This window comes from Pseudochaenichthys georgianus, chromosome 18 (genome assembly GCF_902827115.2).
Source record: "Pseudochaenichthys georgianus chromosome 18, fPseGeo1.2, whole genome shotgun sequence".
NCBI lineage: Eukaryota > Metazoa > Chordata > Actinopteri > Perciformes > Channichthyidae > Pseudochaenichthys > Pseudochaenichthys georgianus.
Window position 1 is genome coordinate 16,387,388 of NC_047520.1, and position 17,637 is coordinate 16,405,024.

The following is a 17,637-nucleotide window of genomic DNA, read 5'->3' on the forward strand; positions in this document are numbered from 1 at the left end:
ACACAAAAATAAGTGTTACTTCACAGTTTTAGGACAAACTTTTTTTTTCTTGACTTGCACAATTATCTTTTAAATTGACAAACATCGTGTAATTCATGGCACAATTCAAACGGGACCGAAACCTTCCTCTCCTTTACGAAAGGAAAGGAGAAAATGCTGACGTTAGGAGCTGATTTTTGGACTATTCGACCGCAACCTTTGCCTCTCTATTCGTTCAATCCCCGGAAGTATTTGCTAACAACATCCGGGTGGTTATTGGAAAAATTGGCGGTTGTGTTTGCTGTTGCGTTTTCATTTTCCTGACTAAATCTGAGAACATTTACCTAACAAATGTGAACTCAAACTATACTTAACTGTACATGCTTTTACACTATGTATGTATGTGTATCTGCAGTGTTTGTTAATGTTGTTGCATGTTTATGTGTGACAACTCAAAACAAGTTGGCCGACAGTAAACTTTGCAGCTAGCAGCTAAAGCTAGCTGACTAGCTTTGAACAACAACGTGAGCCGGTCACGCGTTTCTTCCATCTCGGGATAATGGCGAACCCGGTATTGTTGCAGAAGAAGAATGGAAAATACTTGTGGTATGCTCTTCTCGGGTTAGGACTTCAACCAGACAAACTCAACTTAACCGCTAAACGCATCAACCTGGGACCGTGAGTCTGCTTTTATTGTGAATAGCATGTAAATACTATGTAATGTTAGCTTATACTTTTTCCACCTCTGATTAATTGTTATTTTATGGCCAACAGGAATATGTTCGACAAACCAAACAAGGATGCCTTCTACATAGTAACCCATTTCCTTTTGGAGAGACTCAGCCCAACACGATTTAATGAAGCATACAGGTAAAGTTAGTCATCATTACCTATTTGAATTCACATATAATGTCTTGGAATTATTGTTATAACTTTTGATATATTTGTTTTTGTTTAGGCACTGCTGGCCTGTGTTGTGCCACAAAGCAGATGCGGAGTTCCGCAAAGTGACCTGCGCTTGGCTGCGAGAAATCATGGTGAGAAATTGTGTTTCTTTTACATAAATATATTCTTCATCTGTCCAGTGTTGACAGATAATGTTACCCTAGTTATGTCATCACAAAGGACATTGTGTTCACAACTTCTTACTTCCCCGCTTTCCTTTCATCATTTCTGCTCTTCACCCTAATCTTCTCCTTGCATACTACATTATAGTGTTCGTTCACAACATAAACAAATCCACACATAAAGACTTATATGTCATGCATATTAATAGTAAACCTCATGTTTATCACTTTTCCAGTTTTTAAGCACATTTCTTTCAGGCAAACTTAGCTTAAAGTAAAAAATGTTCATCATTATGCAAATTATATACCACTAGGAAATACATCTAAAGACTATATATATATATATATATATATATATATGCCACAAGTTGTGCTACTGTCTTTTATTATAAATGTAACAACAATCAAATGTTCTTTTTAACTGTGTGTAGGAGGAAACTGCAAATGTGGGATCCAAAGTGGTGGCATCCTTGTTCCTCTCACCCGGAGGCCCCAAGTTTGTCCGCTTGATGCTTAATTTGGCCAATCACATCATGCTGCAGAAAATGAAGACATTCACAGCAGGTAAGCCAAGTAAAAAAAAAAATCATATTATGTTCTTTCAATACCACCGGCTGTTTCATTTGTAGTTTGCCGTGCAGTTGGCACGTAACGACTATCATATAACCTTGGATCTTGTGATTGTCAGATGACAGCTGGGTTCCTGAGGCTGCAGCGCTGCCGGCTTCCTCCCTGGACATGGCCGTGAAGAGGATGGACCTGATTCATGCCAGGTTTCTGAAAGCTGCAGTAGATCAGGATCGTTTCCTTCACGCGTACCAGAGCCGAGCACAGTAAGTCCATGGCAGCTGGAGACAACTACATGTTAATCCATATTTACACCAGCAGCCTTCTACTTCACTACTCCGGTAAACCTAATTGACATTCAACTTTTTTGGCGCATGTTGTGTCAATGGAAATCCAGTCAGGAATCACCAATAAATATATAGTCATTGATACAAGAGGGGAGCTGTTTTCCCTTTTTTAAATCATTTGATAAAACTTACCATGTTGAACTTTTGTTTAATAATGTATCATCTGTTTGGCCTGTTGCGTACACTTTGTATCTTGTGTTTAAATTATTGTGGTGTTACTATCGTTGCAATGAGATATTACTTTTTGAATCTTTTGTCACTGCTGTCGTTTCATTGGCCATTTGTTTTAAGCCCCGCCTGTAAATTGTGACCTCATTTGTAAGCCAAGGGTTAATGAGACCAGTTGGCAGCAGCTGGAGGTGTTCCTAGTCAGACGTTTTAATTGGTCAAAGCAGCAAAACACAGGTGAAACAAATGTTGTTAACGACTGCTGTTTCCCTAAATGCCCCAGAGAGCCAACTAGAGACACTCATGCGTGTCTCATGGACAGTAGATGTCTATGTGCACATGTTGAAGATTTCAAAGGTTTGTGTTTTAAAGCTTGCACTTGCTGTGGAGTAATTTATTTTATAGCAAGTTCTGTTGCGAGATGATCTACTACTATTGGTATTTATGTCTTGTTTTCAAAGCTTTTTTTGGTGTGTTTTCCCTTGTTTTAAAGGCTCCTGGTGAGGTCTATGAGGGACGTCAGAGCAGAGGGCGCCAACTATGATGAGCTACTCAAGTATGTTTGACTTTTTCCATCAGTACTTCAGCATTCATTGTTTTTATTTCACTTTGTTTAATCTGTCTTTCTTCTTTCAGGCGTCACAGCAGTGATTCTGCACAAGAGGGAGCCTCTCTTGCTGAGAAGTCGAGAAAAGTATGTAACGTCATGTTTGTAGAACTTCCTACAAAACAAGGCTATAAAAAGCTCACACGAGCACTTCATTTTCTTTTCTAAAGGTGCGCTCCTTGTGGTCGGACATTGATGGAATGCTGTCGGCCACCAAAGAGGAGCAGAACGTGGTGGAAAGTGTTTTAAAGGGAGATGTGGATCAATACATCCTGGACGGGACGGATCAGGTCCTCCAGATTCCTCGCAGTCTGCTGGAGAGAATTGAACAGCTCCCTCACCAGGTGAGTGAAGATCAGTCTGTTCGCTGTGTTACTGAATGAAGGCCTGTTAATTACTATACACAGGCTTTGAGTCACTAGTGATTGGTTTGAATGCACTCTATATTCCCACACCTTGGAATTCACATCACATTTGGCTTACATTTTAAGATGAAAATGCTTCTTGATGAGTCTCCTACTCGCTGCGTGTTTTACAGTTGAGTTCAGGGAATGTGTACGAGGCGGGTCAGCTGAACCTCCTGAGTGTGTTTGAGCTGACGAACCACGCGCTGCAGCTCCTGAGAGAAGAGTGCCGTCGGGTCTCTGAGGCCCCCAAACCTCAGCTCAGTCCTCAGCAGCTGCAGGTGAAATGTCAGCAGATGGCCCGTGCACTGCAGAACCTCCACCTCATCAGGTACACTTTAACCCACGCTGAAACACAACTTCTGAGGAGCCAAAATATCACCCGTTTTATTGTTGGATTCTTCTTGCTCAAATATATATATATATATATATATATATATATATATATATATATATATATATATATATATATATATCTTTAAGCCCTGTGCTACTGGTGGTTTGGAAAGTGAAATGGTTATTTGAACATTTGTTATCATGGGGGGGGAAAAACCTTCTGTAAAGTTTTTGTTGGCTTACTGAAAGTTGAGTACCATTCGTTTAACCTTATATTCTTTTTTTTTCCCCAGACAGAGGATTTCCAAGGAAGAAATTCCTGAGGTCAGGAGCGCCATCGGCGAGTTGGAGGCTGCATGGGATAGGAAGTGGATGGATACGCTCAAAGACACACCGCTTGCCTCTTTTCTTAATGAAGATCCTGTAAGTGGTCCTATGGCATTTTGAGCTTTATTGCTAGTCAGTGTATTTTATTTAGAAGAAACATAAATAATAGGCTTGTCAGTATTGGATAACCTGTTGCAGTACTAAAATGTTTTGTAACTTCAAAATGGGTTCCCCCCCTGGTTGCATATTGTAATTTAATGTGTCCCTTAGGCCCTTGGCTTCCTCTCACCAATGGCTCCACTATCTTTTGAACCGGCCGCGGACGCTAGCTACAGAAGTAGCGTCTTCTCACAGTACCCGGCATCGCTTCTTGGTAAGAAAAATCGAATTATTGTAAGCCATGTTTTAATTTGAGTTCTGTCATGTTTCTAATCAAACTCCTTAAAATTCCAGAGAAACCTGCAGAGAGGAAACCACAGGAAGTCCTCCTCCCTAGTTATTCTAACCCGATGAGGTAATGTGGCCTTTTCTATTAGAATAATGAAGCATGAGTGTGAAGGGAGGCAGATACCTGGGCAGTGCTGAGCCGTGCTCTGTCCGACACTAGTCCTCCCAACAGCATCCATGCTCTCTGATGACCGAGGCGAACTGAGAGAAATCGCCACGGACAGATACGGAGCAGACACTTATGTTTAAACGGCTTTAAAGCATTGTGGAGGAAAGTTGCATTTATCTCTGTTCAACTTCAGCTTTTGGTCTTTAAAACAGCCCTCAACCGTTACCAGCTGAGAAGTTTGACAGTCCTGTTGTCACCGCTGCAGCACCGTCACGAGCAAACACTTCTCTGGACTGGCTCTTTGACACCCCCCCGTCCCCCCTCTGGAAGGCTCCAGCAGTACCCCCTCAGGCTATTATTGTATGTCAGGAATCCTGTTTATTGTCGCTCCACCTTTTTTCAAATGGTGTTTTATACCTACTTCTGTAACACTATATTTAACAATGCTGTGCTCTGGTTTTTTTAGGCCAGTGTGAGGAAGATTGCTCATGTTCCTCAGAATGCAGCACCCATCAGGACCAAGACTCACATTTTAGACATGGAGTGTGATAACCTCGCTGACCAGGTATATTTATGGATTTTTTTCAAAAAGCTACGTTTGTAAGTCTGCCATGTGGAGGGATGGCGATAACCAGATAAGAAACACATGGGTGGGATTTTTAAATCAACAGTTCTGACGTGTCATTGTTTTAGTTTGCAGATGCTGTTGCTACAACCAGTCCCACAGCAGGCAGGGTCAAAGGTCTGGATTTGGACGCCCTTCTTGGCACTCTTCATGGAGATCCCTTCTCCACCAGAAAGCAGCTGCCACGCACACCTGAGAGCCTGAGTAAGTCAAGACCTGTTGCATTTCACCTCAGCCTTCAAGTGGCAATTCTGTGCCAAACAGAAGCTGCTTTTTAAAGACGAGCTTTAGCTGGACAGTTCTAATTTTAATAATGAAGCATGAGTGTGAAGGGAGGCAGATACCTGGGCAGTGCTGAACCGTGCTCTGTCCGACACTAGTCCTCCCAACAGCATCCATGCTCTCTGATGACCGAGGCGAACTGAGAGAAATCGCCACGGACAGATACGGAGCAGACACTCTTAATCTCTGCACAACTTTTAGTGTGGAAATATTGATTTACCATCCTTAAACGACAAAGGCTCTATGTAAGCTTTAGTCATCAAGTTTCCTGTTATTTTTGAGAGGTTTTTATTACAATGACTTGCAATATTTTTTGTATTAATGTCTACGTTTTTGTTTACTGGTGTAATTCCATATAAAGGTAATTGGTTTATTTAGAATGGCATGAGGTTTATGGTTTTCTGAACCTTTCCCTTGATAAATCTTTCTAATTGTATTCTTTTGTTTTGAAGTTCTGGATGTGAAGAACTCCTGGCGTAAGGCAGTTGAGGAGGACAAAGCTGAGAAGATGGAGCGGATAACAGAGTTTAACGACAGCGTTAAAAGTTTGCTCACACCCCTCCACGAGAACATTGAAGTGCAGAGCCAGAAGGGAGTCTCGCTCAAATCTTCCCTGCTGTGGGACACCGAGGCCCCGGACAGCCTGAGTGGCACGGGCAGCAGCGCCGTCCAGTTCAGCCTCGATCAGGAGACGCTCCCAGAAATGCCGAGCTACGATAGCCTGCTGAGCCTCGACGATGAAGCGATGGATATGACGAGTGAGGAGGATGATGATGAGGAGCTGCTGCTGATTCCCTCCCTGAAGACGGAGGAGAAGCAAACTCCCCTCGGCACACATCCTCTGGGCTGGATCCAGCAGGCGTGCAGCGATGGCTCCTATATAAGCAGTCAGAGGACAGCAAAGTGTCTTCTGACGGATCACACAGCTTCCGGATTGGACAGAGACTGGCTCATGGAGCCTGTGAGTTCAGTGGAGGCCACAGCAAAGGTCTTCTCACTGGATTTAGACACTCTGAAGACTCCTTCCCCATTAAAGAAGCAGGAGTATAGCCTCCCAAAACTGATCACTTTCTCCCCGATTGATGACAAGAAGTGAATTGTAAAGTGTGATATAAATAGCTGTAAAGTAACCTACCTAGTTGCCATTACATTACTTTTCTGTGTTTTAAGGTAAGAGATTAACTGCTTTTTAATAAAATTGTAAAATATGGCGCTCGTGTGTAAATATCATGGTTATTTTTAGTATTGTTTGTCTGCAGGGAAACATTAACATCTTGTAATTTCCAAAATATGTTTGTCCATTAAACTATTGATAACGATATTGTTTGTGTTCATGAAAAGTTAGTGTGCCCCTCACCATTAACATTTGCGTTGCACTTTTAACATGGTTTCTAACAGAATGGGTGCACAAACCCATTCCCCTGAAGGGAATCAGTAAGTCAGGTTGATCAAAGGTGTAGAATTTGTAATGTTGGTTTAAGCAGTTGGAAATAAATCTATAACTAAATATTGCTTTTTGTGGCTGACTGTTTGAACATATCTGAATTTGATAAGGTTTAATCGTTTTTACATTTTCTTGCATTGAATATAAGATGCCAGCCATTATTTTCATCAGAATGTCCATTTGCATTTTATGTATTCATTTATTGTATGTAACACATCAAACCTAAAATAACAGTCAGACTGGGGCAACACAAATATGACGTTTTTCTGACGCACCTGTTGCTTGGTGTAACTTCCCTTAGTTTAAGATAGGGGGCGTCAAAAGCTGAGAAACCAGAGCAAAAGCAATAACTGATCAAGGCAACAATATAAGACCGGGTGTAAAACCATTTCACATTCACAATAAAACTCAAAACTTACCACTGGTCAAAATGATTTGTGTCTATTTTAGATATGATGTACCATTAGAAATACATTAATAATTAATGCATATTATTAAAAAAAGAAATATTTAATAAAATAATTTGGATAATTGACATCTTCAGGAAAACGTAAGTAAATTGAGGTGACTGACCAGTTGCGGTTCTAGACCAATTTGACTGGGGGGGGGGGGGGCTAGGCTGGGGCCAGTTATTTTCTGAGGTGGGCACAATAATTGCAGGACGAAAAAGACAAAGCCAGTATGAAGTAATTGCGCATAAGAAAACAATGCAATACAGTTATTAGTATTTGTTTAATTACACATTTATTTCAGATACTTACAGTTACGCTCTAATGCAGGAGTCTCCAACCTTTTTTAGGATGAGAGCTACTTTAAAAAAAATAAAACAAGTCGTGAGCTTCTTTTACTAGTTTTTTTTTTTCAGTGTATATATTTAGCACATTTTAACATTATTATATGCTTACCTTTAACCGTTGTGTGCTGTTTGGGTTTGTGGGACCCGTTTGCAGTGTTTACTAAAAGACAATGTATGCCATATAATTATTTTTAACCTGCTTTTTTTGGGGGTGGACCTAACCTCCTCTAGGGGGGACCTCACATCCTCTAGGGGGGGGTCCGGGAGCATGCTCCCCCGGGAAGATTTATTTTTAAATGTTGAAGTGAAATGCATCAATCTGGTGCACTTTGAGCACAACATGAATTTATTGATACAGCTCTCAACACTCATATGAAATGGAGCTGTATACTTTTCAATGATCCAAACATCTTTAGAATATGATCACAACCAATAACAAATCATTTCAACTTGTTTATTCTTACCTTATGTTACACAATAGTTAGCATTATTTCTTTTTATTTATGCGTATTTTACTAATCACTCCCCTTTTAAACTGTTTTTTTTTACTGTCCTATAGTACACATTGGAATGATTTCTTACTTTATTTTTTACAACAATATGAAATAGATAAAGGTGTGCTCTCTCTAATGGGTCTGACTAGAATTACAAATATCGTTAGTTCCGCCTATTCCATCAGCCAAGAAATCGTTTAATCATAGGCTGAAGTCGAATAGTCCATTTAGCTTAGGAACCTTCCTAAAGGAGTGAAATGACCCGGAAGTCCCTCAGTGGCAGCCATGATAAGTGCCGTTCGAATTCTCTAGAATGATGAGAATAATAGGAAAGGAGGTTTCAAACTTCCTTTATAACCTCCTTTAGTTTAGGAACCACTGGACCTCCCTAACTGACAGGAGAAGCAAAAATGCTGCCCCACAATGCCTTGCAGCCGCAGCATTTGCCGTCACTCAACAGTCGGCCGTTCACGGAAAAAAACGATTATGACGGAGAAATGATATCATGAAAGTTACGGTGCTTATTAAGCTTTTTAAAACATAGGTGGTAAGTTGCCAAAGTGCTTTGTTTTGAACGTTCATCAGTATTATAATCAAAGAGAGAAATATGAACGTTAGTTTTTACTGAAATGATCAAATAAAGTCAACATTTCACAGTCTTCACTGAGCTGTGTGGGGTTTGTTCAACTTTTAAAAGATGTTTGAATGATGATATACACAGTGATAGATATTAAGGACTAACGTTTATAATAAATACATCTATATTGATTTTATGATCTTTAGTTCATACAATCATACGTATTAGGATCATTTGTATTAATGTGAACCGGAGGGAGAGGGTGACGAGCATAAGTTTCACTTTCCTTTTTTATTTCAATTCCAACTTTGGTCATGAAGAATATGTTTCTCTGTTGTCCACGTTCATAAAGCAAAGCAGCAGCATCAGAGCACGGTGCAGAGTCTCTAGATGAGTTTACAGAAGTCCCTCGTTCTTATTAAACATCCATGTTGTAGTCCGCTGTATAGAAAACTGTGGTTTCCATAGTTTCCCCACAGCAGCAGACGCACACAATGACGTCCGCTGGCGCATCATAAACACGTCGGATAGTGAAAGTGCATTCGGATTCTCTAAAGTACCGCAGTCTCTTCTCCTAAGTCCTTTTGAATTCTCCTATCCACTATCCCTTAACCCCGTGACGTTTCACTCAGAGGTCAAGGAATAGACGATAGGGTTAGAACTTAGGAGCTGATTTTTAAACTATCCGACTGCAGCCATAGGCTGCAGTCGAATAGTCCATTTAGCTTAGGAACCTTCCTAACAGAGTGAAATGACCCGGAAGTCCCTCAGTGGCAGCCATGATAAGTGCCGTTCGAATTCTCTAAATGAAAGGAAAGGAGGTTTCAAACTTCCTTTATAACCTCCTTTAGCTTAGGAACCACTGGACCTCCCTAACCGAAAGGAGAGGAGAAAATGCTGCCCCACAATGCCTTGCAGCCGCAGCATTTGACGTCACACAACAGTCGGCCGTTCACAGACACAAACGATTATGACGGAGAAATTATATCATGAAAGTTACGGTGCTTGTTAAGCATTTTAAAACGTATGTGGTAAGTTGCCAAAGTGCTTTGTTTTGAACGTTCATCAGTATTATAATCAAAAAGAGAAATATGAACGTTAGTTTTTACTGAAATGATCAAATAAAGTCAACATTTCACTGAGCTGTGTGGGGTTTGTTCAACTTTTAAAAGATGTTTGAATGGTGATATACACAGTGATAGGTGTTAAAGACTAACGTTTATAATAAATACATTTGTATTGATTTTAAGATATTTTCATAGTTCATACACAGTGGCGGGCCGTGCATTTCACACCTAGGCCTTCAGTGATGTCCGACACAGTCCAACCTGAATTATTCCACCTCTTAATACCATCATTATGACGCCATGGCTCTAGAAACTATACATTTAGACAGAAACGCAGTATAACCGGGCGTTGCATCACCTTAACATAGTCAAGTACAACAGAGTTATATTAATATTTCTGAAGCATTTATAATCAATATATCCGCATTTACAATTAAGAGTGTTAAACTACCAGCTTTAAGATCGCTTGGATACTGTCAAAACTTAAAAATAAAAGGGGCTTTTAAGGCATTAGTCTACAAAGTTTTATTAAGTCCACCAAAAGTATGTGAGCTTTAACAAGTGTGTTCACTAAACAGCGCATTGTCGCACCCAAAGCAGTTTCATTTAAGAAACGTGACGATAAAGACACAAACTATTCACTGAAAATAAAAGAAAACAAACAATTAATTTGCATTTGTTCATGAGGATATATTTGCGACAGTGGTGAAAGTGTATTCCTAGCCCTGAATGTCCACTTTGATAAAGGTTAAACCAAAACAATTCAACAAGTCTCCTTGAGTACTTTTACTGCACAGCTGAGCCAGTGCGCCACACACATCTCTATACCTCTTGCAGAAGCATCAAACATTTATTTTTTATATATTTGTCATTTTAATTACATATATATTAATTCGTTAATATTGATTTAATATTAACGACATAAAATGACAAAAATATATTAAAAAAAAAAAAAAAAAAATGCTTTGTACTCACCAAAACAACTGATTATTTGAACACAAAATCCATCCTCCTTTCTTTCCTCAAGAAGACTTCAATGACTCTGTTGTACAGTTTATCTGTGCGTTTCAGTTCCACCAATAAGTCCCTATTTGTGTTCACCCTTTCGTTGTGGAGCTCCGCACTTGTTAGTTGAGCTGTAGATCCACTCGGGTGTCCCCAAAGGTTTTCAAAAGCACCATTGCTTGTAAGTGCCCAGCCGTGCTTTGGTGTCTCGTTGCTGCCTTGGTTAGACAACTCAAGTTTGCAAATCCAGTGTGGCTCCAAACACCAAATCGATCATTTGCAAATAGCAGGCATTCCCAGCAGTACAATGTGCAGTGCCTCTCGGAGGCTGTGAGCCAGGGGTACCGCTCGTAGTTAGTGATTTGAAAGTGGCGGACAAACCCTTTTCCCCGCTGTGATAGGCTCGCTAGCGTCGGGGTTGGCCGCCGTTCTCTTCTCACAATGTCTAGCTTTTCTTGAAAAGTTCGTCTTGAAAATGGCGTTGTAATTATATCTGCGACCAAATCGATCTCTTCTCCTCCTTCAGCCATTGTGGGTTGAACAAAAACAGCTTGTAGAAATCTACACAAATTAGCTCGTTCAAATTCAAGTTCAGTTTGCTAGCTCTACATAGCTCTGCCTCTCAATAGTGCGTATCCAATCAAAAGACGTGCACGTGCTGACGTCATCGTACGCCTGCTAGCTGGCCCGTTGTCGCCAACTCAAAATCTGATTGGTTAACGCCACAGTTTTGTTTCTGTTCACTTTAAGCTACAGGCGCCCGCACTGTTGATTCTGAAGGCCTAAGGGCAGATTTCTTGGACCCTGGCAACACATTATGGCTGAAATATGATTGGATAAAAGCTCTAACATAAAGGCCAGCCCTCCAAATCTTGTTCTGAGGCTGGAAGCAGCGCAACCAAGAGGAAAGCTATGAAATGAAAAGAATAGACTATGGGGAATAATTTAATACATATTTGTGGAAAAAATATATCAAAATTAAATTTATATTCTGATGATGTTTAGGCCAGCAGAGAAGGCCTTGCTGGCCCTGACGGCCCACCACTGTTCATACAATCATACGTATTGGGATCATTTGTATTAATGTGGACCGGAGGGAGAGGGTGATGAGCATAAGTTTCACTTTTTTATTTCAATTCCAACTTTGGTCATGAAGAATATGTTTCTCTGTTGTTCATGAAGCATAAAGCAACAGCATCAGAGCACGGTGCAGTCTCTAGATGAGTCCGCCGTTCTTATTATACATCCATGTTGTAGTCCGCTGTATAGAAAACTGTAGTTTCCCCACAGCAGCAGACGCACACAATGACGTCCGCTGGCGCATCATAAACGTCGGATAGTGAAAGTGCATTCGGATTCTCTAAAGTACCGCAGTCTCTTCTCCTAAGTCCTTTTGAATTCTCCTATTCTCTATCCCTTAACCCCGTGACGTTTCACTCAGAGGTCAAGGAATAGGAGATAGGGTTAGAACTTAGGAGCTGATTTTTAAACTATCCGAACGCAACCATAAACTTTTTTTTAACCGGGGGGGTCCAAAGTCAGTGTTAGGCCCCCCCCCCCCCCCCCCTAGAACCGCCCCTGCGACTGACATACATTTTATGTTTGTGACAAATGTAATACTCTATCGCACTTCAATAAAAAACACTTAAGTGTTTGAATTTATGAATGATATAAACCACTTTTGGTTGAGTTTTGCAGCAACCACATTTACTTTATCTGAATACATTTACGTGAAATATTTTGCATTGCAGTAGGTGACGTTAAGGAGTTTTACTTTGAAAGGCACACCGGAAGCTGCGTATTCAATGCGTGCAGCTTGCAGCCCCTTTCCTCTGCTCGGGGCGGGTCCTGGTGAAAGAGACGTTTAGGAAGAAAGCTCCCACCAACAACACTCAGACACACAAACATGGCGCCTGCCTCCGCCGACAACTTCAGATGAAAGTGTGGCGAACAAGTGCTCAGCAAAGTTTCCAAGGAGTATTTGGAAGTACCCTTTTTCCGGCCATTTTTAACCTCTTTCGGTTTGCACAAATAGGAAATACGGAATATATCGAGTGGTTAAAAACAGCAAGTTGCCTACATGTCAACATTGTCTCTCGCTGCAGTGTAAACAGCTGGTAAGTGCTCTTTTTTTCAACATGGACATAGCTGAGACTAAGCAGAGTTTGTTTTAGGAATAGTCAATAGCAGTTTAACTATTTAATGTGTGAAAACATGAGGTTACTTGCTGAAAGAACATGTTCCTGGTCTTTCTCTACTACTCTTTCATCGCGGAAACTAGAGACAGCCACGTATCACTGCGCAGGTTGATCACAGAAGCACATTTATTTTTGTTTAATCCGCGTTGATGTGTATTTCCTGCATGAAAGTCGACCTAATTATTGGTCGGATGCAACAGTTGGGACTTGGGGAAAATAACCCCCCGGCCCCCCCCTCTTTTTGTACTCCCCTCCTCTTCCCGGCCGGGCCCTCCTTGACATGACGCCAGATCTCCTGGAGCCTGCCTAACCTGCAGGTGTCATACAGTGAATATCCTGCCTTAACATCCAATAGATCAGTGATTCTCAAACTTATTTTCAATAATGTACCCCCTTTGAAAAAGAAATGCAGCCAAGTACCCCCTGATCAGCACAACAACTATTTGTTAGGGAAGAAATGCCTATATAAAGAGGTACAGTGCTGCACCATCGGTGTCGGATTTATTAAAACGACAACCTTGTAACTGAGAAACACTTAAATGCTACATTTCAAATGTTTACAATCCATCACTAAATTCATGGCAAACCAATTTTAACATCATGCAATAACACTAAGACGACATTAGTTGCATAGAACTGATCTTTTTAATAAGATGTACTTACAATGTAGTGAGAAACATGGGCTTGTGCTTCACTGAGGATCTTTTTCATTCTCAGTGACAGGAAGGCCACTGCAGTTATTACACTTCGCGTTTTGAAATATGTGTAACTCTGTTAATATAAAACCGACACTGCTCAAACTTCCTTACTTTTCCTAATTTTTTTTTTTTTTTCATTAACATAAAAATAAATCTCACGTACCCCCTGCAGTACTCCAACGTACCCATAGGGGTCCGCGTACCCCCATTTGAGAACCACTTTAATAGATAATAAGAAAACAAAAGAGGTTCAGCAGGGGTGAGGGGGAGAGATAAGGACTACTTTGTGCCATGTCTGCATTCGTTTGACCCTAACCAGAGGACGCAGAGTTGTGTAAGGTGCCCCTGTGTGTCAGGTGAGCATGAATGCCATTGAATGCATTACCCAAAGTGCTCACATATCTGCGCGTCAGCACTTGACAGGGTGCCATCCAGCTGCAGTGTGACCCTAAAGGCAGCAGAGTACTCCCAGCTCCAGTGATTCATGGCATGCATGTGATGTTCCTGTTATGACAGCCATGCATGGCACAAGTCCCAGCAGAGCAGAGAATGGCAACTTCCTCTTGTATTTAACTTATTGTGTTGCAACCTGATATGGCAGCAGGAATGTCAGATAATAGCATAATCATGGCATGAGTTGGAGGAAATTGCTCTTGCAGAATTGACACGTGGAAACTGAAAGATCTCTTCCTTGACCTTGGCTTGGCCTGCCAGCGGCTGGAAAAGGGGAGTGGAGTGAGGGCTGCTCCCTGCTGCAGCAGCAGGTAGAAAGTAGGTCATGGCTTTGTGTACATTGAACTTGCACTTTGTCACCACTGCCTGTCGTCCAAAGGCTCTGTCAGGTGACCAAGGAGAGGAAGTTGGCCGAGGGAGCAGCAGCAGGCTGGTTGCCTTGGCAAAAGTCAAATTGGATTAGGCCCGTCCACACAGCGGCGTGCGTTGACGCTTGGAGGTGGGCGTATCTGAAGCTTGGGGATTTTTTGCGACCAACAACCAATCACATGAATCTCCCGCCCCCGACATACAAAGCAATAGCAATGTTAAAACGAAGTAAACTGGATATAAAATCCCCAAACAGGCGAAAACCTACCAGTTTCACCCACTGTCTCTGCCACCTCCCTCCATGTCTGGCTCCTCCGGTTTGTATCCCGGTAGATGAACAGAGACTGATCATTCAGCACCGGGTGATTCACTACCGCTATAATGAATTTTCCCTCCATTTTTTGGAATATGAGGAAATTACCTGCGTAGTCTCTCCCAGCATACACACGGTTTGATTGGCTAGCGCTTGTACTGGCAGATTTGCATAAACGGGATTTCATTGGCTGACGCTTCTGCCGAGTCGCCAAAAGTTGAACATTGCTCAACTTTTGAAGCGAGCAACGCTAGCAACTAGGGATGCACGATATTGGTTTTTTGAAACCGATACCGATAACTTCCTGCTTATCAAGACCGATACCGATACCAATAACCGATAATAAAAAAAAAATTACGCCACTAATTATTTTAACGCATGTGTATTTTTTTTCCATGGCCGCCCCGTAGTTTCAGAGCGCATCGAGTTTAAAATACCATCTACAAGCTGATGCTGACAGCCCCGCTCCTGCCGCCCGCTTGTGGCAGACCACACTTCCACGCTCACCAGCAGGCACCGACTGGCCATCTGGAGGACCGGGAGGGTGTGTGTATGTGTGGCCCGAGCGAGCGAGAGAGAAACCTTATGTGCATTGTTGTTGTTAGCATCTGGTGCTAGCTTTCTGCGCTAACGGATTTAAGGAGCTGTTTAAATGAAAACAGAGGAGCGACATTTCGCCACAACTGCGCCGAGCACTTGACTTTATGCATGAAGCCAGACAGTGGGACATTGTACGAAAAGTCAGCACACTCAGCACGGATACATGAACATGATTGCAGCTCCGGTTCGAGCATATGCCTTGAGTTGCGCGCGCGCGCGCGCGCGCACACACACACACACTTTGTATTGTATTATTGTCTTCGTACGCTTTTAACACATCATCGTAGCGATGGCGATGTTTCAGGTGACTGATCAGGTTCGAAGTATTAGGGAGCGCTGGATTTGTGAAGAACTCCCCTCTTCCTAAACCACTAATACCACAGTACTGGCAAAACGGGAGGAGCCGAGTGAAAAACAAGCGCCCCTCATCCCAATCCACCCACACCGCAGTATTTTTTTCTTTTTTTTTACCCAAAAAATATATTGTATATTATCGGGACTATTAATACTGTTATCGGGTTTATCGGGATGACGTCATAATTCCTAATATTATTATAATTATCGTGCATCCCTACCAGCAACGCTCCACATCGCTTCCCAAAATGCAGTTCGGCTAAAAGTGACCTCACCCCATTCAAAGTGAATGGGCAGAAGCGTTGGAAGCTTCAACACACGCCGCTGTGTGGACGGGGCGTGAGAAAACAAATCACAATTGTGACTGTTTTCTGAGTTGCGTTGATATATTAGTGCAGATCTTTTCTCTGACTCTTCCAATGGCAATACAGCTGTTAACAATTCAGCCAACACTTTCAGTTTTCAACTGAGGAATTGCACTACGACTGACACGGCATTTTATTGCATACAATTCCTTTCATTGTCATTTTAACTTATTGAATGCTGTTTTGTTTTCAGCCTCTCAAATATGCTTATTTACTGCTTTCTCATATCAAAGTGATGATTTAGGTTTTTTGCCTGACAAAACATAACTCTTAAAGAAATATTTCACTATTTTATAGACTAAATCTAGGATATAATGGGCAGTATATAATCTAAATAATATTTAGTTGCAGTCCTGTTTTTAGGTTTTGAACATGGAATAATTTTCACTTTGGTGAGATTCTTTCCCACCATTACCATGCTATAACAAATGGTGTTAATTGCCTTTTCTTTCTATTTAATTAGCCAGAAAAACAACATTATTTATACCACACAGACTACTGACGACAGCCTGTCTTTAGGCTTGCTGAACTTACCTGAAACACTTGAGTGCATTTTGTTAAGCTGCATTTCTTAATACATATTAACTTCACACAGTGGTTTCAATCCAAAGAGCAGGACCAAAGATCTTGTCGGTCAGCCAGAAATCAGGTAACTACATCCTCTATCCGACCCTTGCACTCTGGTGATGTGCCAGTTAGTCGTCTTCTTTCAATAGGCCCCGATCTGAGATGTGGTCATTTTTTCATTTAGGCTTTGTTTAACAGGCTCATTGAGCTATTTCAAGATGGAAACCTGGCAAATAAGAGAGAGTCTCAACAATAACACGTGGAATTGAAAACACAGACAACCTGGGAGGAATAGCTAATTGGAAAATGTCCGTAGAGTAAAGATTGTGATTTGACATTTGTACTTCAAAGGATTTGTAGGCCCAGCTAGTTATAAGGGCTGGCAGTTGGCCCTCTCTCCCTCCTCAGAGTTGAAGGAATGCTTTCTGTCCGCCGGGTGTCACGCTCCAGGAGGGAGGCAGTCTTGTGACGTTTCGCTGAGCCGAGTCTCGCTGCTTCCATCGTCTGCCCTGCACCAACGGTCTTTACTCGTAAAAGTCACTTTTTATAGACAAAAAATGCCACTGTACTTATTTGCTGCCGTTGTTCTTGACACAGTTTAGTGCTGTGTGTCACTTTCTCCTGAGAGCACACCTTCTCAACCACACAGTCTACTCAGTGTGCCAGGAGGAAAAAAGTGACATTTTCAGGCTCAGTTATTAGCCACCAGCTGCTTTGATGTTATCTTGATAACACTTTAAACGCTGTTGGATTGACAAAGATGTGCAGAGATAAAAAACTAAAAGGGGAACAGACGGTTAGCTTGAGCCTTTGTGTTAGTCCTGAAGATAAAATTACAATTTTATGCACAATTATCCCGGCAATAGTACGGTTCACAAACATTTCGGTTCGGTACGTACCTCGGTTTTTAGGTCACTGTTCGGTACGTTTTCGGTACAGCAGAAAAAATTATCATAAAATATATATATATTTTTTTAAATTATTATTAAACTGTGAATAATGTATTCACGCAAATAAATACAAAATATATTAAAATAAACATTAAGGTGCAGCATTTCGATGAACTGTAATA

The 17,637-nt window shown here is 41.4% G+C and overlaps 2 protein-coding genes and 2 non-coding genes across 5 annotated transcripts in view; all 4 read left to right on the top strand.

The window, feature by feature from the left end:
* The first annotated feature begins 9 nt into the window (after positions 1-9).
* On the top strand, positions 10-6,586 carry haus6 (HAUS augmin-like complex, subunit 6). Its single transcript, XM_034106508.2, has 16 exons — positions 10-657; positions 754-849; positions 938-1,016; positions 1,478-1,610; positions 1,735-1,879; positions 2,622-2,684; positions 2,765-2,822; positions 2,906-3,079; positions 3,274-3,470; positions 3,769-3,898; positions 4,073-4,175; positions 4,256-4,316; positions 4,571-4,718; positions 4,825-4,923; positions 5,052-5,187; positions 5,718-6,586. Exons 1-16 carry the CDS (start codon positions 539-541, stop codon positions 6,359-6,361), a joined length of 2,385 nt encoding a protein of 794 aa, XP_033962399.1. The 5' UTR covers positions 10-538; the 3' UTR covers positions 6,362-6,586.
* Positions 4,360-4,490, top strand: LOC117464123 (small Cajal body-specific RNA 8). The gene has a single exon (XR_004554017.1). It is a non-coding gene; the product is annotated as a small Cajal body-specific RNA 8 (non-coding RNA).
* Positions 5,314-5,444, top strand: LOC117464125 (small Cajal body-specific RNA 8). The gene has a single exon (XR_004554019.1). It is a non-coding gene; the product is annotated as a small Cajal body-specific RNA 8 (non-coding RNA).
* A 5,928-nt stretch (positions 6,587-12,514) lies between the features above and the next one.
* The window catches only part of dennd4c (DENN/MADD domain containing 4C), a 29,373-nt gene continuing 24,250 nt past the window's right edge, over positions 12,515-17,637 (top strand). For both annotated transcript variants that reach the window (XM_034105723.2, XM_034105724.2), the window contains exon 1: positions 12,515-12,765. The gene's annotated coding sequence lies outside the window, so the exon portion shown is untranslated. The remainder of the gene's footprint in view (positions 12,766-17,637) is intronic.

Excerpts from the sequence above, each read along its gene's own strand:
- haus6 (XM_034106508.2), top strand. The coding sequence starts at position 539 with ATGGCGAACCCGGTATTGTTGCAGAAGAAGAATGGAAAATACTTGTGG. Across the intron at positions 3,899-4,072 it reads CTTTTCTTAATGAAGATCCT|GCCCTTGGCTTCCTCTCACC; the intron begins GTAAGTGGTCCT and ends TGTGTCCCTTAG. Across the intron at positions 5,188-5,717 it reads ACGCACACCTGAGAGCCTGA|TTCTGGATGTGAAGAACTCC; the intron begins GTAAGTCAAGAC and ends TTTGTTTTGAAG.